We start from the raw sequence: 18766 nt of genomic DNA on the forward strand, positions 1-18766 counted from the left end.
CCCACTCCTGGGCGAATGCCCCGGGAATACCTCCACACAGGGTGCTAAATGGGAAAAGCAGGCACACACTTCTATACTCACTGGCCTCCGCTTGAAGTGGTGTGTGACGATAAGGCCTAGAGAGAGGTGTGGTGCCAGCGCGAATCTGGGTGTCTGAGCGCCGTGTGCCAGCTGCGGGTTAGCGGTGGCAGCGTCGGTGAAAGGAAAGCCAGCATGATGTGGGCAGCAGTCCTCTCTGGGGAAGGGGCCTGACTTCCGCTTCCTTCTCATGTTTCTAACATTTCCCACAACAAGTACATTACTGTGTTTCTTAAAAATTCTCACCCAAGGCTATTTTTCCATTGATTTTTAGAGGGGAAGAGAGGGGAAGAAGAGAGAAACATCGATGTGAGAGAAAGACATCGATTGGTTGCCTCTTGTACGAGCCCTAACCTGGGCCCCGGCGGGAGAGGAGCCTGCAACCGACATGCATGCCCTTGACCGGAATCGAACTCAGGCCCCTTCAGTTCGCAGGCGACGCTCTATCCACTGAGCCAAAACGGCTAGGGCAGCACCCATTAGCTTCCTACTAGGAAATAACCAATGCTGGCTGCGCTAACGAGAAATAGCTTAGAAGCTTAACACTGACCGGTTTAAAATGTTTGTTTTGATTCCTCATAAATGTAGGAAGTCTGTTATTCTTGACGTGAGAGGCTGGGTCTTCGCCTGCCTGTTCTGTTCCTTCCGATGATCACCCGGGGTTTGAGGCATCTGCTGAGTCTGGTGCTGTAGGGCTGCGGTGCCGTCTTTGGTGTAACTGGTTGTCCTTGTGTGTCATTGGCGCTGCCGCCCCACTGTAACTCGGTGTGTGACATGGGCCCTTGTTAGTCAGCGGTCCCAGGGAGTGTGACCTGCACACGAGACCCCAGTCATCCCCTCGCTGCTGTGGGCCGTTGAAACGGCTTCCTCCCTGTCTCCTTCCCAGCGCCTCCTGCCTCCTGCTGCCCCAGAGCAAGCTGCCAGCTCCCAGCTCTCCCGTGTCTCAGCGGCTCCCAGGCGGAATAGGGAGCCCCAGGAGCTCAGGCACACGTAGGCCTCTGGCTTCTGGTCTGTGCTACCTCTTCCCTCACTCTCCAGCCCTGCCAGCCACGTACTGTCTTCAGATCCAGTCTCTTCGTCCGTGTTCCCGCTTCCCTCCTTCTCCCGTTCTGTTCCATTGGCTTGGCCTGCCCTTCAGCTTCCTCATCTGCCCGTTTGCTATGGGCCCCCCAAACCCCTTCCCCCTCCCCTTTTCCCCTTCTCTGCCTCCCCGCCTCAGCCGAAGGGGCAGCTGTCCAGCTCCATGTGGAAGACACGACCTTCGGCTGGCCCTTTCTCTTCTTGCACAGCCTCTCCACTGGTCCCTTTGGGCCGTGGTCGGCAAATTGCAGCTCTGAGCCACATGCGGCTCTTTGGCCCCTTGAGTGTGTCTCTTCCACAAAACACCACGGCCTGGGCGAGTCTATTTTGAAGAAGTGGCATCAGAAGAAGTTTAAAAAATGTGGCTCTCAAAAGAAATTTCAATCGTTGTACTGCTGATATTTGGCTCTGTGGACTAATGAGTTTGCCGACCACTGGGCTAGGGTAACCCGTGTCATCCTGTGTTTTAACACTTCCTCCTGCCTGTGCTGTGCCAGCCGTGGTGGCCAGGACCCTGTCACCTCTCTCCCCCAGCACTCGGCTCCGAGCAGCCAGGGAGCCGCTCACAGCCGCTCACCGCGGCCTGGGCTCTGGGGCCAGCACAGGAGCCCGGCCGTTTGTCCCACCCGCCAGCTGCAGGGAAGGCCCAGGTGGCCCTGGAAGAGGGTGTTTGGAGAGTGATTAGCATAATGCCTGCACCGAAGATTGCATGCTTGTGTTTGTTTTTTAAATTATTCTCTCTTTACAGCCTTCCCTGGTTTCCTTGTCCCCCCGCCCAGTTAGCGCCTCCTGCTAAACGTTAAACTCACAGTGAGAACTTCCAGCGGCCAGCATGGATGCTGTCACATGTACATGCCATGGCTTCTGCACCAACACCTCACCATCACTCACCCACAGCGCGCCTCCTCCCGTACGTGTGCGTCCAGCTGGTTTCTGAACTTGAACCCAGTCATCTGCTAATCACAGAGAAACTGTGACTTTCCAACCCGAGGGCGGGCCTCTTTCTAGAAATGGACTTCAGTGCTCAGAGCTGATCTCTCTGTCAGTGGCGGTAAGAGGCGGCCCCCAGTTTCCTTCCACGTGCTTTTTCTGCACACGTTTTCTCCCCACGGGCCCCTCCCGCACACGCAGCCCGCACGCAGCTCCGCACCCTGCTGCTCACACATGCCGCCCGCCACCGCAGGCAGGGCCAGGCGGTCGCCGCCTTTCTCTTCAGCACAGATCGGAATGGTTTCGTTTCCTCCCCCTATGATTTCTGACAAGATAGGACACCCCCTAGGTTTGGGTTCATTAACTTTCTGAAGGGTCCACAGAAGCAAGGTTACTGGCAGACCCGCAATCGCAATTCTTTCTGTTGATTCGCTGTGTTTTAAATAAGCTGAAACAGAATGTAAGGAAGTTGTTTTAGCAAATCACTTTTTATCATCTGTATTTGGTATGTAGTACATGTTTATTGTAACAATCATTCATACAGTAACATTCAAGAAAAAAGTAAAAAAATTATACCATATTTAGTGGCAGTAAGGGTTGGCTTTCTGGGAATATTTTTTTCTTTCATGTAACATGTAAGTGTAATATTTAAGGTTCATTTATTTGATATTTATGGTTGTTTTGAGAAATATATTATGATGAAGAGTCAAGATCTTTTGTCTTACCATTGGAAACTCTAGTTTGCCCCCTGCTGTATGATATATTTATTACAGATCTTAAGCAAGAAATCAAAGAAATGGTTTTGAAAGGGAAAAAAAAAACACCAAAACACCCATCAACCAATGGCTGTTAGACAGAATTCTACTGGCCTAGCTCAGATCTTACCTTGTTTGAAAGCCTTCCTCAGTTCCCTAACTGTACTGACTATTCCTTCATTATGGTGACAGAAATTGGTGCCTCTGATACAGAACAGTATTAAACCCATTCTATAATTTACATTCTATAATTTACATTCACTTCATTTGTTCGTTTATAGTGAGCATTTACTAATAACATAACAATTATATTATGTTCAAGTAAATGAATTATTCTGAATTTAAATCTATGAATGAACCCATTTTCCTCTATTATATAGGTGATGCTAACGATGATATTCACCCAGAACACAGCGGGGAAGTTTTTTCCCCGAATGTGTGGTTGTGCATAGAATGCTACATGCACCAAAGAGAAAACAAAACATTTTTTTCTTATCACGTTTTATTGAGGAAACATATAAAACATCATTACATTAGTAATACATTGCATGCAGAAGCATCTAATCCAAAAAGGAGTTTTTGGAAATATTTTTTATGAAACAAGTTTATAAATACTCTGCTTCCTATAGTCTTCCTTTCCCTTCACCTGATAAAACTTTTCTAAGACAACCCATTTATCCATTTAATAATGCTATCCCTTCAAGTAAACATGCAGGGCGGGAGATAGGACCCAAACTACCTTCTGTCATACTTATTTATTTGTTACATCTCCTTTCCTGGCTCTGGATTTGTTTTTAAGCTCTAACACAAGTGCTTGTCACCTTTACCTCTTAGATACATCAGTCTCCTAACTGAAGCAGTGAAGGGGCGATCTTGCTTGTTTGGGATGATGTTTTTAAAATACGCCGATTTCCGAGGCGGGAGTCACACGAGGGAAGCTGGCGGTCTGGGAGTGATGGCAGTTCCTCCCCACAGAGAGGAGAGAAAATGAAATGGCTCTGGGTCTGCTCCCGAGGATTATATGGAGGGAGCATCCACCTTACATCGCTGCATATTGATAGATGGAGAGAAGAGAAAGCTCACAGAAAAATCTTCTCGCCCTTCTCACACGTGGTTTTTACCTAATTTGAAAACTTTAATCTGTCAGTAGTATTTTATTCATAATTTTTCGCATCTAATACTGTTTTCAGTTTTAATTCCATTATCACCTTCCGTTTAATGGTTTACTAACATGAATTGGTGCACGGGTGGGTCCGGCCTGATCAGGCCGGCTGTGGGGAGGGGCCGCAGGTGGTTGGCCGGTTGACCAGTTGGCTCCGCGCCTTGGTCTAACGCCCGTTCGAACTCCCGGTCGAGGGGACAATTTGCATATTAGCCTTCATAACAGAGGATTGTTTCACAATCTTTAGAATGACTGGCCTGTTAGAATAAAAATTAAAAAAAATAGGTCAGATACGGCCACGGGGCTGAATGTGCACAGGTACTACACGGTAGGTTTTTGGTTGTGAGAATGGCCACGACGCCATGCTCTCTGGCTGTGCTGTGGACTTCATCTAACTGCAGAGTCATGAAATGCAGCAGAATCTTGGCTGTGAATGACTGAAGGAAGGAATGGCTGTAATGACTGGCAATACGTGTAATTTGGAAGCGGTTAGAAAACATGTAAATAACCTGGCATTGTGCTGTCTTAGCCATTCTACACTTTAACCTCCCAAAGCCATTTTATTTTCTTGAGAGAGACTTTTTCCTCCAAGTAGAAAATAGCAAAGACCATGCAACAGGCCAAATGAGATCCTCCCCGTGTCCGATGAAGTTCTAGAACTAAGGTTACAGTATTACAGCGCACACCAGCCGAGCACCCGAGCGGTGGGTTCAAGTTTGTACCATAACAGGCTGGTGGTGACACGCACTGTCTCCAGTTCTAGATTCCTTTTCTGTAAAATGAGAGCAATGGGCAAGAGTGTATGTGAGATGCCCCAGATTTTACAATAGTTTTACTTATAAAGGAAGAAGCACCAAAATTATTTCCTTCCAAAGGAAAGTCCCCAGAAATAAATTTATTTCATTTACATGATCTAACGAGTCATAGTATAGTCACTACTACAGTTTACATATTTTACAGAACTAAATAAAACCACCTCACTGGAGTTTCTTTCTCTCAGGCCAGCTCTGAGCGCACTAACAGTAAGCAATCTGTACATACGTTTCACTGCTCTCCCCAGGAGAAGTAGCAGTGTGAAAGGAAAAACAGAACTGGGTAATTATCTTTGGTGGGAACTCAAACATGTATCCCCAGAGTCTTATTCTAAGTCTTGATGTGAATTAGGAGCGCCGTGAGACAGAAATCATGCCTGTCTTCTCCCCCAGGTATGCACAGAGCCGAGCCCAGCTCTCAGCACAGAGAGTTGTTGACCGTACACATGTACAGAGGCGCCTGTGGACATGATCTAGTCACCAAATAAAAACTCTGTGGCTCCGGCCAATGGTACTGACTAAACCATATTCCGTACGTTCTTCTGACATCAGCAGTGAGAGCAGGAAAACATTCTCTGTATCGGGGAAATCTACTGCTTCCCCCAAGGACTGTTTATACTGTGGTGTTTTCAGTTTTGGTTTTGCTATTCTAATTGCTATTTACAATTAATGATACAAATCAATAAAAGTGCAACAAAAATTAATCCATATTGAGTATGTATACATGTACAAATATATAGGTGCATATCTATACATATATATTGATAGCCCATTTTCAGTGATGCACTTAGCTGGCAAACTCTTTCCCCTGTTTCCATGTTATATTAAAATGCCCTAAATATTTCATATCTTGAGAAACCGTTTGGCGAGACAAATGATTTTATTTTTTTCTATTGCTAAATGCTCCATCTTCCTTTTCAGTTTCCTTTCAGAAATGTACACTTTATTCACTTTCTCAATTCAGATATTTAATAGAGATAATTCTCTAGAGACACCAATGTCTGGTGAATGCAAACAAGACTTCCTTTGCAACCTCCAAGGACGAGGGCATCTGGCCAGGTTGACAGGCCAGAGACCTCTGAGGTTCGCCTTTGGAGTGTGTGCTCTGTATTAGGCAGTATCAGAGGACACAGCACATTTCTTCAAGTGTTTTTGGCGTATTATTGAAAATCAGAAATAATTTAAAAAGGCTCATCTAACGTTCTCAGCCATATCTATCCCCCCAAAAAAGATGTGATCAAAGAATGCCATTACATTTAAAAAATTTGAATATTTGTCGACTATTAAAATGTTAAATATAGTATATTACCCATCTTTGGTGGGCATGTTGGTGATTCCAGGGGGTAAGAAATACTGACAGCGCTCACTGCTGGAAGTAATGTATGTTGCTGTAGCGTGTTACTCTGTGAACACTGACAGCGCTCACTGCTGGGAGTAATGTATGTTGCTGTAGCGTGTTACTCTGTGAACACTGAGGGCGCTCACTGCTGGGAGTGATGTATGTTAGGGTACCGTGTTACTCTGTGAACACTGAGAGCGCTCACTGCTGGGAGTGATGTATGTTAGGGTACCGTGTTACTCTGTGAACACTGAGAGCGCTCACTGCTGGGAGTGATGTATGTTAGGGTACCGTGTTACTCTGTGAACACTGAGGGCGCTCACTGCTGGGAGTGATGTATGTTAGGGTACCGTGTTACTTTGTGAACACTGAGGGCGCTCACTGCTGGGAGTGATGTATGTTAGGGTACCGTGTTACTTTGTGAACACTGAGGGCGCTCACTGCTGGGAGTGATGTATGTTAGGGTACCGTGTTACTCTGTGAACACTGAGGGCGCTCACTGCTGGGAGTAATGTATGTTGCTGTAGCGTGTCACTCTGTGTCGGGATGCCATTGGGGACGTGGAGCCAATGGTTCGGCTGATGTGGATATCCGGGGGACTCACCATCTGTGTCACCTGGATTTCCGGCCCTACCAAGATGCCGCCACTCACCACCGGCCCCGCGCAGCCGTCAGCCATGCTGCCGCCCCTGGCGTCAGGCCCGCCGGGGCCGGCCACCACGCGCTCCGTGTAGATGAGGCCCTGCGCGCCGGCCAGCTCGGCGGGCACGCAGAGGCTGCCCTGGACGTCGTAGACGGGCGCCACCACCGTCTCGGTCACCACCACGTTGGGCGCCAGCTGCGGGTCGAACACGATGGTGGTGGGCTGCACGCACGGCTCCGTGGTCGTGTAGGTCTCGGTCACCACGATGTCCCCGTGCATCGCGGGCTCCGCCATCGCCAGCTCCGCCTGGAACTCGGCCTCCGAGAGCGCCATGCCCGAGGACTCGCTCACGAAGTAGTTGGGCCCGAGCAGAGGGAGGTCCGTGCTGATGGGGATGCAGGCCTGGTGGGAGGGAAACGGCTCGATCTCGGTGTCCAGGCAGATCTCGGCCAGCGTCCTGAACTTGGGATCCAACGCTTCCATGCAGTCCTCCTCCAGGTCGTCCACAATCCAGCTGCAGCAGCCGATGGAGCCCACGGGCGAGCCCACGCCCTCGTGGTCATAGATGAGCAGGCAGTCGTTGGCCGGCCGCCCTTCGTCTTCTTCTGCGTAGGCATGCGCTTTCTGGAAGGAGGAAAAACGGAAAGTCAGGGGGCATCTGGTTTGAGACTTTATGGAATGAGCCTCGGAAAGCCCTGATTCTTGGCTGTCTTGCTAAGTGACTGGCATCGGTGAGGGAGCTCACTGTATTAACGCTGCACGGAATTAGAATAAATGTGTATTTTCTTGTTTGAATGCTGACAAGCAATCATTTCTACATTTTACTCCGAGTATGGATCAAAGACAAGGTGTTAACCGTTTGGATTTGTGGTCTTTGTTTCTGAGATCGTCAAGAAATAATAAAACGCATCAAGTCACATTCAGAGTACTCTTTAGGGAGATATTTGATCAACTTAGAATGAAAGCAAGTGTAAGGATGTGACTATCTCTAAGCCTCAGAGACTCGTACAGAGTGCCAGTGGGGTGTCATGTGGTCAGAGTGAGAAGAGCTGGGGTCTCTCTGGAGTTAGGCTAACAGGCGGAGGGCACCAGGAGGTAACCTAGTGTGGTCGTTAAATTATTGATGACAGGCCCTTTCACGGTAGGAGCCATGAGAGTGGAAGGGGTGGTGGGAGCAGAGGCCTGCCATTCTCTCCCCCTTCCTCTCACCTCTCCCCTGCCATGGCCTTGGGTGGGCCCCGTGGAATGCTATAGGGCCTGCCTGCCCAGCGCCCTCTGAATCACCTGGTATAAACTGACCCCTTCTTTGTTTTATTTGCTAAAATGTTTTTATTGGTTTTTAGATAGAGAGGAAGGGAGAGGGAAAGAGAGAAGAAACATCAATGACGAGAGAGAATAAGTGGGTGCCTCCTGCACACCTCTCACAGGGATGGAGCTTGCAACCCAGGCGTGTGCCCTCCAACCCAGACATGTGCCCTGACCTGGAATGGAACCAGTGACCTCTTCTTTCCTGGGTTGATGCTCAACCACTGAGCACACCGGCCAGCCCCCCCCCCCCCCTTTATTTTATAAGTAAGGACGCTGAAAGGCCCAGAGAGGGGCAATGGCATGCCCCAGGCTCAAGTAACTACAACTTTACATCCGGCTTCCCGGGTGCCAGGGTGGGGAGGGGGCAGAAGGGGGTGGGGTGGGGGTGGAGGTGGGGGTGGTTACCTCGGAGAAGTAGCTGTCCAGGAACGCCAGGTTCAGGCCCGTGTCCGCCTGCTCCCTCGGGGGGCCCAGTGTGGAGCTCCTCCTCCGCAGGGTGCCCCCCACCCCAGCCGCCAGGCCGGTGCCCAGCCCAGTGCCCAGCTCCACGCCCGACACACCCCCCTCCACCGTGCCGCCGGCCGCGTACGTGTTCGTGTAGATCTCTGTGGGGAGAAGGGGTTTCAGTGCTGGATTGTCGCTTTGTGTGTCCAAGGAAACCGCTGCCGGGCTGTTTGCAGGTGTCCCCCCCCCCCCCCCCCAACCAGTCGAGACGCCCTGGCATCAGCCACTGCTCCGGCTGGTGACCACTGGTGCTCAGAGCAGCTGCCCGATGGCCTCACACTGCCTGCACCAGCCAGAGCCTGCACCAGCCAGGGCCCGCACCAGCCAGGGCCCGCACCAGCCAGGGCCCGCACCAGCCAGGGCCTGCAGTGCCCCTCTGGCAAGCTCCCAGCCTCCAGGGTTTGCACCCGTGCCAGGACCTCCCAAAGCAAGGCAGCCGTGTGTTTGCCTGAGGAGCTCAAGGCCTGGCTCACCGGGTGCTGGGGACAGCTGGCCTCCAGGGGCGCTCATTCTCCCCAGCCTGACTCCACACTGAGGAGCCATTTCTGGGAGAGTCAGGGGCTGGGGGAGAGCTGGGGCTGGGAGAGATCTGGGAGCTGGTGGGAGGAATCTGGGGCTGGGAGAGAAGGGGGGCAGGGAGACAAGGGGGGCTGGGAGAGATCTGGGGGCGGGGAGAGAAGGGGGGCGGGGAGAGAAGGGGGGCGGGGAGACATCTGGGGGCATGAAGTTTACTGGCTGAATAATTTTGCAAATTTTAAAATTTTGGTGTCCACTCACCGGAGGAATCCATTCGATCCTGCGTATTGGAAGCTGTTATTGGTACACATATGTTTGACACATCCTGAAAAGAAAAAAAATATATTAAAAAAAGAATGTTTTTGTTAAATATTTAAAATGGACATCTTTCTGTTTCCGTGGGCGGTGTAAGTGCCCGGACGTGCTCGGTTTCCACGGAGACTCCTTGTGGAGTACTCACCCTGTCCTCAGGATGGGCCCCTTCTATCCTCCAGGACTGAATCACGCCTTCCCCGCCCTCGGGCACCGGCGCGAACCGGGTGCCCAGGCCCTCGGGCTGCCTCCGCCCGCAGCAGCAGAAGAGCAGCAGGAGCGGCGACACTGCGGGCGGAAGGAGGAGTCAGGGAGCTGCGCCCAGGGAGTCCTGAGTGTCCATTGTGTTTAGAACAGATGTCAGAGCACCATTCCCCCACAGACCCAGGGTGCATGTCCACCTTTATAAATGCAAACCCACCAGATCACACAGAGCAGTGGTCGGCAAACTCATTAGCCAACAGGGCCAAATATCAACAGCACAACGGCTGAAATGTCTTTGGAGAGCTGAAAACCGACTTCTGCGCATGGGCCACAGAGATTTAATCACACTGTACGTGCAGTCCCGCACGTGGTGTTTTGTGGAAGAGCCACCCTCAGGGAGCCAAAGAACTGAATGTGGCTCTTGAGCTGAGTTTTGCCGACCACTGACCCAGACTGCAGAGTTGGAACGAAGCGGGGTTAGACCATGTGTCCTGGGCCCTTCCTGGCAGATTCGGAAAGCATGGCTCGGCTCTCCTCCGAGATCCCGGAACTGGGTGGTAGCAGGTTTAGGATTCAAACCAGATGTTAGGATCCCTAGTTCCCCTAAATGCATGCACATTTACATATGTGTATTTATCCACAAATAACCATCTGTGCCTGTGTATGTATGGGTAAGCCTATCTATATGTAACTGTGTATTAACATTTGCTTAAATATGTACTAACCTCCATGGTCACGTGTGCATGTGCAGGTCCCTGGATACATGTATGTGCACACACACACCATCCTCTGTCTAAGAAAATCCTCGGCTTTTTAGGAAGTGGTTCCAGGTCACCTCCACCAGGAAGACTTGCCCGCCTTCCCCCTGGGACTTAGCTGCCGGTGCCTCTCCCTCCCGAAGCTCTCTCTGCACTTCCCACCCAAGGCTTACTTTATAGGGTTTGCACGTGTTACCATTTTCATGCCCCTCACTGATGCTAGACCTTTAGTTACCCGTATTGAACATGCACTGGCCCTCACCAGTTCCTTTGTTTAGCTCCAGGTTTTCACAAAAGTTGCCATAGATACTGAAAAGAAGTGGCCAAATGAACGCAAGCCCGGTTCCCCTCTTATTGAAAGAACTATTGTGAAGAGGGATTGAACCCAGGACTTACAGAGCAGTAGGAGCAGGCCCAGCGCTATCATGCCAATCCCCGCTGGTCCCAGGCCAACATTGGAACCCTCAATGCGGTCGCCAGGGACAAGCCCATCTATGGCACCGGTAACGGAGCTGCCATCCCCAGTGGAGACGCCTGGAGTGGCAGAGTGCAAGCACGTCTGGCTGACGTCACAGTCGCAGGCCTCGATCCTAACTGTCTGGGGCAGCTCACACTCCCGGTTGAGGCTGTCCTTCACCAGGATCGGGATTTGGTAAGCTCCCGCTGACAGCGGCTGCCCAGCCGTCAGGAGGGCCGAGGTAGCTGAAAGGGAGAAGAGGAAAGAGAAAAGAAATTAACTCACTTGCTGGTGATCGTTCCTAATACTCAGGCCGGACTTAGGACCTGATCCCTTAGTTATCAGCTCCTCTGCTTATTAGGAAGCAAAACAAAGAAACACTTACAATGAATTTTTAAGACTTTTTCCTGCTGGACTGTTATTTCCACAAAGACCACCGGGCTGCTGCTGCTGCTCACCCAGAGCAGCAATGCTTGGCCCGTAATATGAACGCAGTAGATATTTGTCCAGTGAAGGAAGAGCATTGAGCTGAAAGGGAATACTGGAAGGATTACACTTTACAGATACCCTCCCTAAGACTGTTTATCTCTTATTCACAATCGTCGCCCTTTCATTTAAAATTATTCCAATAACTATTATTTTTCTAACTCTTTGTGCTAGTATTGCCCATTGGTTTTCTATAGAAATTATTGGTTACACATTGATTGGAATTTATTTACCAACCCAAGGCATTTTAAAGATGATTAAATTTATACCTAATGCACGAATAGTAATTAATCCATGACTCGATAATAATAATTATTATTGCTTATTACTTTCAGTTAGCTATATGATACTCCATCTAGTTGTACCAAAATGTTGCCCAGGCACAAAGTAAGACGTGAATAAAGCAGTGGCATAGTGGCATGTTAGGTGAAATCTTATTCTGTTCTTCTACACCAACATTGAAACAGGACTCTGGGAATATTATATCTAGTGTCATTATATATAAACTAGAGAACTGGTGCATGGAATTCATACGCTTGCGGGGGAGGGGTTCCTCAGCTGGCTTCTGCCCTCTCGCAGTCCGGGAGCTCTTGGGGGATGCTCCTCGGGGGGAGCAGGCCTAAGCCATCAGCAGGACATCCTTAGCGCTGCCGTGGAGGTGAAGAGGCACCTGCCACCGCAGTTGCATTTGCCAGCCATGAGCCCATCTTTTGGCTGAGCAGCACTCCCCCATGAGAGTGTACTGACCATCAGATGGCAGCCCTGTGTTGAGCATCTGCCCCCTGGTGGTCAGTGCGTGTCATAGTGACCAATTGTCCTGCTGTTTGATCGATTTGCATATTAGCCTTTTATTATATAGGATAAATATACATATTACTGGCAAATCTATGCTATTATTACCAATTTCCATGTTGAACGTTCTTGTATTTTTTACTCATAGTGTTTAAGATCCGAATGCGGAAAACGTGGCTAGAAATTACTGTTTAAGAATGGACTATTGGACTTGATAGGGAAAGGGGAATTCAGAGTTGTCTTGATTTTAATAGAATTGCTTTAATACGCTTAGCTCTCTAAAAGATTACAGTAGTTTTGTGGAGACAAGCGAAAAGTTTTTATGGGGAAAACATTTCTTTCTTTGGCTAAGTCCCTAGTGGGGGCATTTCCCCAGCAGTGGTTTACGGTTTCTCCTTCCTGTGGATGGGGAAGCCTGGTGGCCTCAGAAAGGGGGCGTGTTTCCTTTCACAGATGACCTCCATCCCCCCGGCCCCCGCTGACCCCCACACCCCTGTCTCCAAAGTCTTTCATCTTTTTCCAGGTGAGTGTGAGGTTAGGGAGCCAGCTTAGCCCAAACGAGGCCTCTGGGCATTTCACTTTCTAATCGACATTTAACATTTCAGGAAAAAGAACCTAAAATATATTAAATACTATGTTGCCTGAAATTTACTCTTCATTTTAATCATTGCTTTCATTTTTATATAGCAACAACACAAACACACACACATTCTGGGATATTTATACTTTTCACACTTTGGCTGATGCATTCTTTTGTATCTAAATGCTTCACATAATTATAATTTTAATGCTGCATAGTACTACATTTTAATAAAATGTACCACAGTTTGCCTAATTATTCATCTAATATTGCACAATTGGATTTAAATTTTTATCCTTACAAATAAGTCTGAGCTCATAGCTCTTTATAAAAACAACTAGCGACCTGGTACATGATTTCACGCACCAGTGGGGTCCCTCTGCCTGGCCTGTGGGATCAGGCTGAAACCAGCTCTCTCACATTCCCAGAGGGGTTCCGGATTGTGTGAGGGTGCAGGCTAGGCCGAGGGACTCCACTGGTGCATAATCGGGGCCGGGGAGGGACAGTCCCGGGGAGGGCATGACCAGTCCTGATCGGCCGGACCCTAGCAGCAAGCTAACCTACTGGTCGGAACATCTGCCCTTGGTGGTCAGTGCACATCATAGCAACAGGTTGACTGTCCCCTGATGGTCAGTGCATATCAGTGAGTGGTTGAGCAGCCTTAGCATATCATTAGCATGTTATGCTTTGATTGGTTGAATGGCCAACCAGATGACCAAGCACTTAGCATATTAAGCTTTTATTATGTAGGATTTCTTTGACCTCATATGCTTCTAAGTGAGCAGAAAATGTGTAGATGTAAGTCTGTGGCATATTGAGTTTTAGAGACATTTAAGTGGCTTGCTGAAAATAATTTAGGATTGGGAATTGCGACATCCGGTGAGTTTGTCACGGATTCGGTTTATTTCACACTATTCAAATACTTGTGTAGCACCCTATCTATCTAAAATAATGGCTAACTGATTTTTACATACTACTATTTGTAAATACAGTATTGACAAGACATTTTTACTTTTATTTCAGTTCAGCATTTTTCCAAATAGCGTAAGTGTGCATATGAATTTGTTTCATTTAATATGAATATGGTGAGAATTATGGAAACAGAGATAGAAAATATGACATGGCCCTGGCTGGTTTGGCTCAGTGGATAGAGTGTCGGCTGCAGACCAAAGGGTCCTGGGTTTGATTCCAGTCAAGGGCACATCCCTGTGGTTTCGGGCTCAATCCCAGGAGGTGGCATGCAGGAGGCAGCCTATCGGTGATTCTCTCTCTCATCGATGCTTCTATCTCTCTCTCCCTTCCTCTCTAAAATCAATAGGAATATATTAAAAAGAAGTATGCTGTGGCTTGACTCGTTACTGGTAATTGTTTTTGCTTTTGGTCTTTAAAGTGAGCAAGTTGGCCTTCCACTTACCATTCACTGTTTTGATATCCCATAAGTTAGCTGTCCCCGGAGGCTGATCAACAACACAGAAGGAAAAGGGAGCCCCGTAGGAATGGTGGTTCACGTCTCTCGCGGATACAAGGATGGATGGAGAGGCAATGCAGATGGCGTTACGATCAGCAACAATGACTGGACAGTAGTCATTGACATCCGGGACTTCAATGCAAATGGTTCCCGTAGCCGTTTTCCCCGAGCCATCTGGAAGGGAAGCATCGTGGGTGTTGGGGTGAATGGTGTCAGGGAGAAACCCCTCCTCACACCCCCTGGGGATCCACAGCACAGAGGAGCGGTGCGAGGCCTCCAGAGATGGAGCGTGAGGGCTCCTGCCTGCACCATCACCCTGAAGCCACCTGCCTGTCACAACCTCCCAGCCTTGCTGTCTTCTTAGCTCTTTGGACAAGCTTCCTTCTAACTCAAGACTCCCTCTCGTCCTAGCCACTCTTCCTAAATGCTTCCACCTCCATCTTACTCTGCCAACTCCTCTGCATCTAATATGCAAAAGGAAGTGTCCTTCCTGGAGAAGGTTTGCTGCTATTGATTCCACCCTGCCCGCGTGACTGAGACCCCCAGACAGCTCCGAGCCTCCATTTCAGGATGCTGACTGACTCCTGGGTTGTTGAAATAACCACAACTGAAATGAAATAACAATTTGTCGATATATTTTCTTTCCATTTTGACTGTTTAATTCCACCCATTAGATGCTATTTCTCTCGGAGAAGATGCTTCAGAAAACAAATATAAAAATACTTCATTCTCCCTCCCCACTACCATCTTTGGAATAAATTCTAGGTTAGTATAGTTTATCAGAAAGGGCAAGGTGCCAGGAAATAGTAGCTGGGTTTTAGTCCATTTTTCTACTTTATGTTCTGTTACGGCGAATAAAGAACATGTTGTTTTTAACATGTGAAGGGTCTTAGCTTTATCATGTGTAAACTAGAACATTATCCTCTCGTGGGCATTTTACTGGGTCATTTTTGGAGAAGTTAATAAACTTCTGTTAAAGACGGTTTCTGTGTGCCTCCGTGGAGAGCCATCCAGCCGATCAGAGGAAAGCAGACCGGCCGGCTGTGGGCACCCTGCGGGGGTTTGTGCCGTAGTTTCTTAATTCACTGAGAGCCGTCAGATCATCCCACAGGTGGCTGTCTGTCCTGCCTGGTCCTCCGGGGCTTCCTCAGGGCCGTCGGCGGTGGGAGCCCACAGCTCAGGTACTGCTGGCAGGGCCTGCCCGTGTCGTTGGCTATGTAAAGAGCTGTGCCCGTCACCATTGAACAGGCTTATCTGAACCCCTCGGCGGGCGCTGTGCCAGGGCACCCACTCTGCTCATGAATAGCCGTGTGTGTCGTCTTTCGTCCATACATTTTTGATAGTGTTTTTCTCTTTATTCACTTGAAATGACTAATTCTTATCCTGGTTTTTGAAGACTTTCTCAGGTGATCAATGGACGAACATAGGCTGTGATCAGCACGCTGAGTCCATGCCGGAACGGCCTTTTAGAATACTGCTCATACATACGGCTGTGTTGCCCCTGTAACTGTCCCAGATGTGAAAAGCCATGCAGACCGGCGTGTATGAGTTGTAACTGCTTCGGTGTTACCATGGTTTCTTTTATAATCTTCACTGCCCATTTCTCTCTCTCGTTGGTCACTATTGTAAAGCTCAGGAATAAACTCAGGGAAACCTGCAGTGTCTGTCTGTGTTCTCTTAGGGACATACCCAGGATTCTATTTCCCTCCCTTGCCGTTACTGACCTTTGTGTTGTTTTGTTATGCAGTAGCTGGTTGCCTAGGCAGTGCTCCTGAGAATCATTAACTATTGATAAACAAATGTCTGTTGCTACCCACCAAGAGGAAGCCCAATAGATTGCCCCACGTGCAAAGCAGCTCAGGGACAAGCTCATTCAGTGCATCTGTGCTGAGGACTTCTGTTCTAGTTTGGGTCTTCTGTTTGCAATTACCTGTGCTTCTTGGTTCTTAACGTCTTACTCTGGGCAACATGACTGACAAGTGGCACTCACCCAGGCCTCTCACGTGGCTCAGCATCAGGGCCTGCGGGGGCCCTGCCTGTGGGCACTGCCTCTCCTGCAGCTCACCCCAGTGAACTTGGGCACATCTTGCTGCCCTTTAAGTAAACATTCCTAACACACCCTGCAGCTCCCAAACCGCCTCAAACGATAAGGCCCTAAACAGAACATGAATTTTCTTTATATGCTTTAATTTTTATGCTTTCCACTAGGCCTGATACAACTCTTTTTTAGAAGTAGGTAAAATAAATTATGACAAATGTAAATTGTGGTTATAGTGTACTGAATTCAATCTTGGTCCAAGGCATTTAAACTCTATAAGTCTGGCAGACACCCCTGAATGATATATTTTATTTGAGTCAACCTCCTATCAACATTAAAATAATATTCAAACTTAGTGCAAACTAATAATTTTATTAAAACATTGACTATAAATTTCTTACCATCTATAGCCAGGATCTCTGCTGTGTATTTCCCATTGGTAATATATTTTGACTTCTTATCAAATTCCCTAGAAAATTGTATCTCGCCAGTCCTTGAGTCAACTTTTAACCAGCTGCCAGCATCATGTCCTATGATATACCTGTTTTTAAGGAAATAAGTTCATTTGCTTATATGAAAGTTATTAAGTTTAATCACATCCAATGCATTAAACTTACATATGGCGTTTGCTGCTTTACAGTAATAATTGATTTGGATTATAAAATGTATCTATGTCAATAAAATTCTAATATTGAACATATTAATGCACAGAGTTTTAAAATTTCATAATTCTTACTCCTCTACTTCTTTATATAATTGTTCATAAAATGTTTAAGTCTATTTCAGGTTTGTTTATCAAATCATAGCAAAATCAAAGAAATATCCTTCAGTCATTTCACATGGATGTATCAGTTGTTCCTCAGTTTTAAGGTATATTGGTTTTCGAGCACTTTATTGTTGGCCTTTCAGAGGTTGTGGTATCATTTATTCCATCTGTGTGTATGGGTTTTTTGACTTGTAATTGATTCAAAGTGCTTGGACGAAGATCTTTTGTCTGTACCAGGCACAATTTTAAGTTCCCATGGCCCTTATCTGACATACCTTTTCCCTCTATCCCATACTGCCAGGCTTCATAATTGTTGTTGTCTATTAATTTGTTAGTTGATTAAATAATCAAAATTGTTCCAATCAATTTATAAGTCAACAGACTGTGTACTCAAAAAATATTGGGTGTAAGAAGGGAGACAAGGAAAGGATATAAAGAATATTTGTATATTTCACTATAATTATTTTCCAGACTATCTTATATAGGTCTAATTAATGTATAATATATATACCTCATGCCCCCAATTCCTACTTCTCTGTTTTCTCATTCTGACTCTCTACATTATTTTAGCTTCTTTTCTTTATAAGATCAAGTAGAAGGTTGAAATTAGCCCCAAAGTTATAGATAACACAGGTAAAAAACACACAGAAAACAAGCAGTGACTCATCTTTTATGATGTCCTATTGTTTACGATATGGCTTCGTCAGCCAGGTCCAGGGTGGGACCTCTGCCATAAAAGATCAGAGAGACTCTCAGAGTAACTGAAGGTGATTCTTTGATCTTACAACTGCTCCATGGACACAATTACTCTTACACCCAATTGGCGCCCTCACAGCCTATAAAACACTGTTAACCTTCTAAGAACATGTCAGTGCCACACGGTGTCCTATAACAGGTAAGCAGACAAAACAAGACTCCCAAAATGTTTCAAGGCCCACACACTCAAGCACACGCCCCACGAGTCCGCAGTGGACGGAACCATGCGCTGCCACTCAAACACAGCAAAGGGCCCGTGGTACCTGACGTTCGTGGCAGGATTCCCTGTGTCCAAATCCACAGCCGTGTATGTGCCAAGGACATAATTCATTAAGGAGTCCCCTCTTACTCCTTCCTGCACACTGAAAGTCATGGAGTTTGGATTAAACGTGGGTCCTTCTCTCACGTTAATGACCTGGATTCTCACAGGGGTTGAATGCATTCGGAACCGAGAGGCAACTGAGTGGTGAAATTCAGCTTGGTTTTTGACTCCGATGCCAAGATGAATATTAGGCATTTGTTCATAATCCAGCATCTGAAATGACAGAAATGAAAAACTCTGAAGCAGCAAAGGATTATTTTGACAGAATAAGAAACCATGTGAGGACACAACACATCAGCATAAAGTCCAGGCGTTATGCAATTCTGATTGTGAATTGATAAAATTTTATTTATTAGGACATGAGGTGTATTTCAGACATGTTATTCTCTTTATCTTTTAGATAATGAGGTGTATAGGTCATTTAGGCCTGTGAGTTTAAATTAGACTCATCTCTGGAATTTTGAACTTTTTATATAAAAACCCTGGAATGAAAAATGATCTTTCTTTCCAAATGAGGTATTTATGACACATAAAAAAAAAAAATTAGAATGAACGAAAGAATGTCCATAACTGATAACTGAATACATAGGCCCCTGTTTCCTATGTAGAATTCATATCTGAGCATTTCTGAAAGTATAATCAACAGATTAAAGGAGCAATATTAATATTATTTTGTTAAAATTCTAATTGAGTAGCAATT

General features: G+C 47.2%; 1 protein-coding gene across 1 annotated transcript in view; it reads right to left on the reverse strand.

Annotated features, from left to right (window-relative positions):
- Positions 1–6652: 6652 nt before the first annotated feature.
- DSG4 (desmoglein 4) overlaps positions 6653–18766 on the reverse strand; it is a gene marked incomplete at its 3' end in the record, with an annotated part of 71247 nt that continues 59133 nt past the window's right edge. The window contains exons 26-33 of the mRNA XM_084889071.1: positions 18008–18279; positions 16624–16763; positions 14131–14358; positions 10798–11103; positions 9588–9727; positions 9389–9452; positions 8513–8712; positions 6653–7423 (exon numbers count right to left, since the gene is read on the reverse strand). Of these exons, the coding sequence (XP_084745197.1) occupies positions 6653–7423; positions 8513–8712; positions 9389–9452; positions 9588–9727; positions 10798–11103; positions 14131–14358; positions 16624–16763; positions 18008–18279 (2121 nt within the window). The remainder of the gene's footprint in view (positions 7424–8512; positions 8713–9388; positions 9453–9587; positions 9728–10797; positions 11104–14130; positions 14359–16623; positions 16764–18007; positions 18280–18766) is intronic.

This window comes from Pipistrellus hanaki (genome assembly GCF_964339955.1).
Source record: "Pipistrellus hanaki genome assembly, chromosome: 6".
NCBI classification, from domain to species: Eukaryota; Metazoa; Chordata; class Mammalia; order Chiroptera; family Vespertilionidae; genus Pipistrellus; species Pipistrellus hanaki.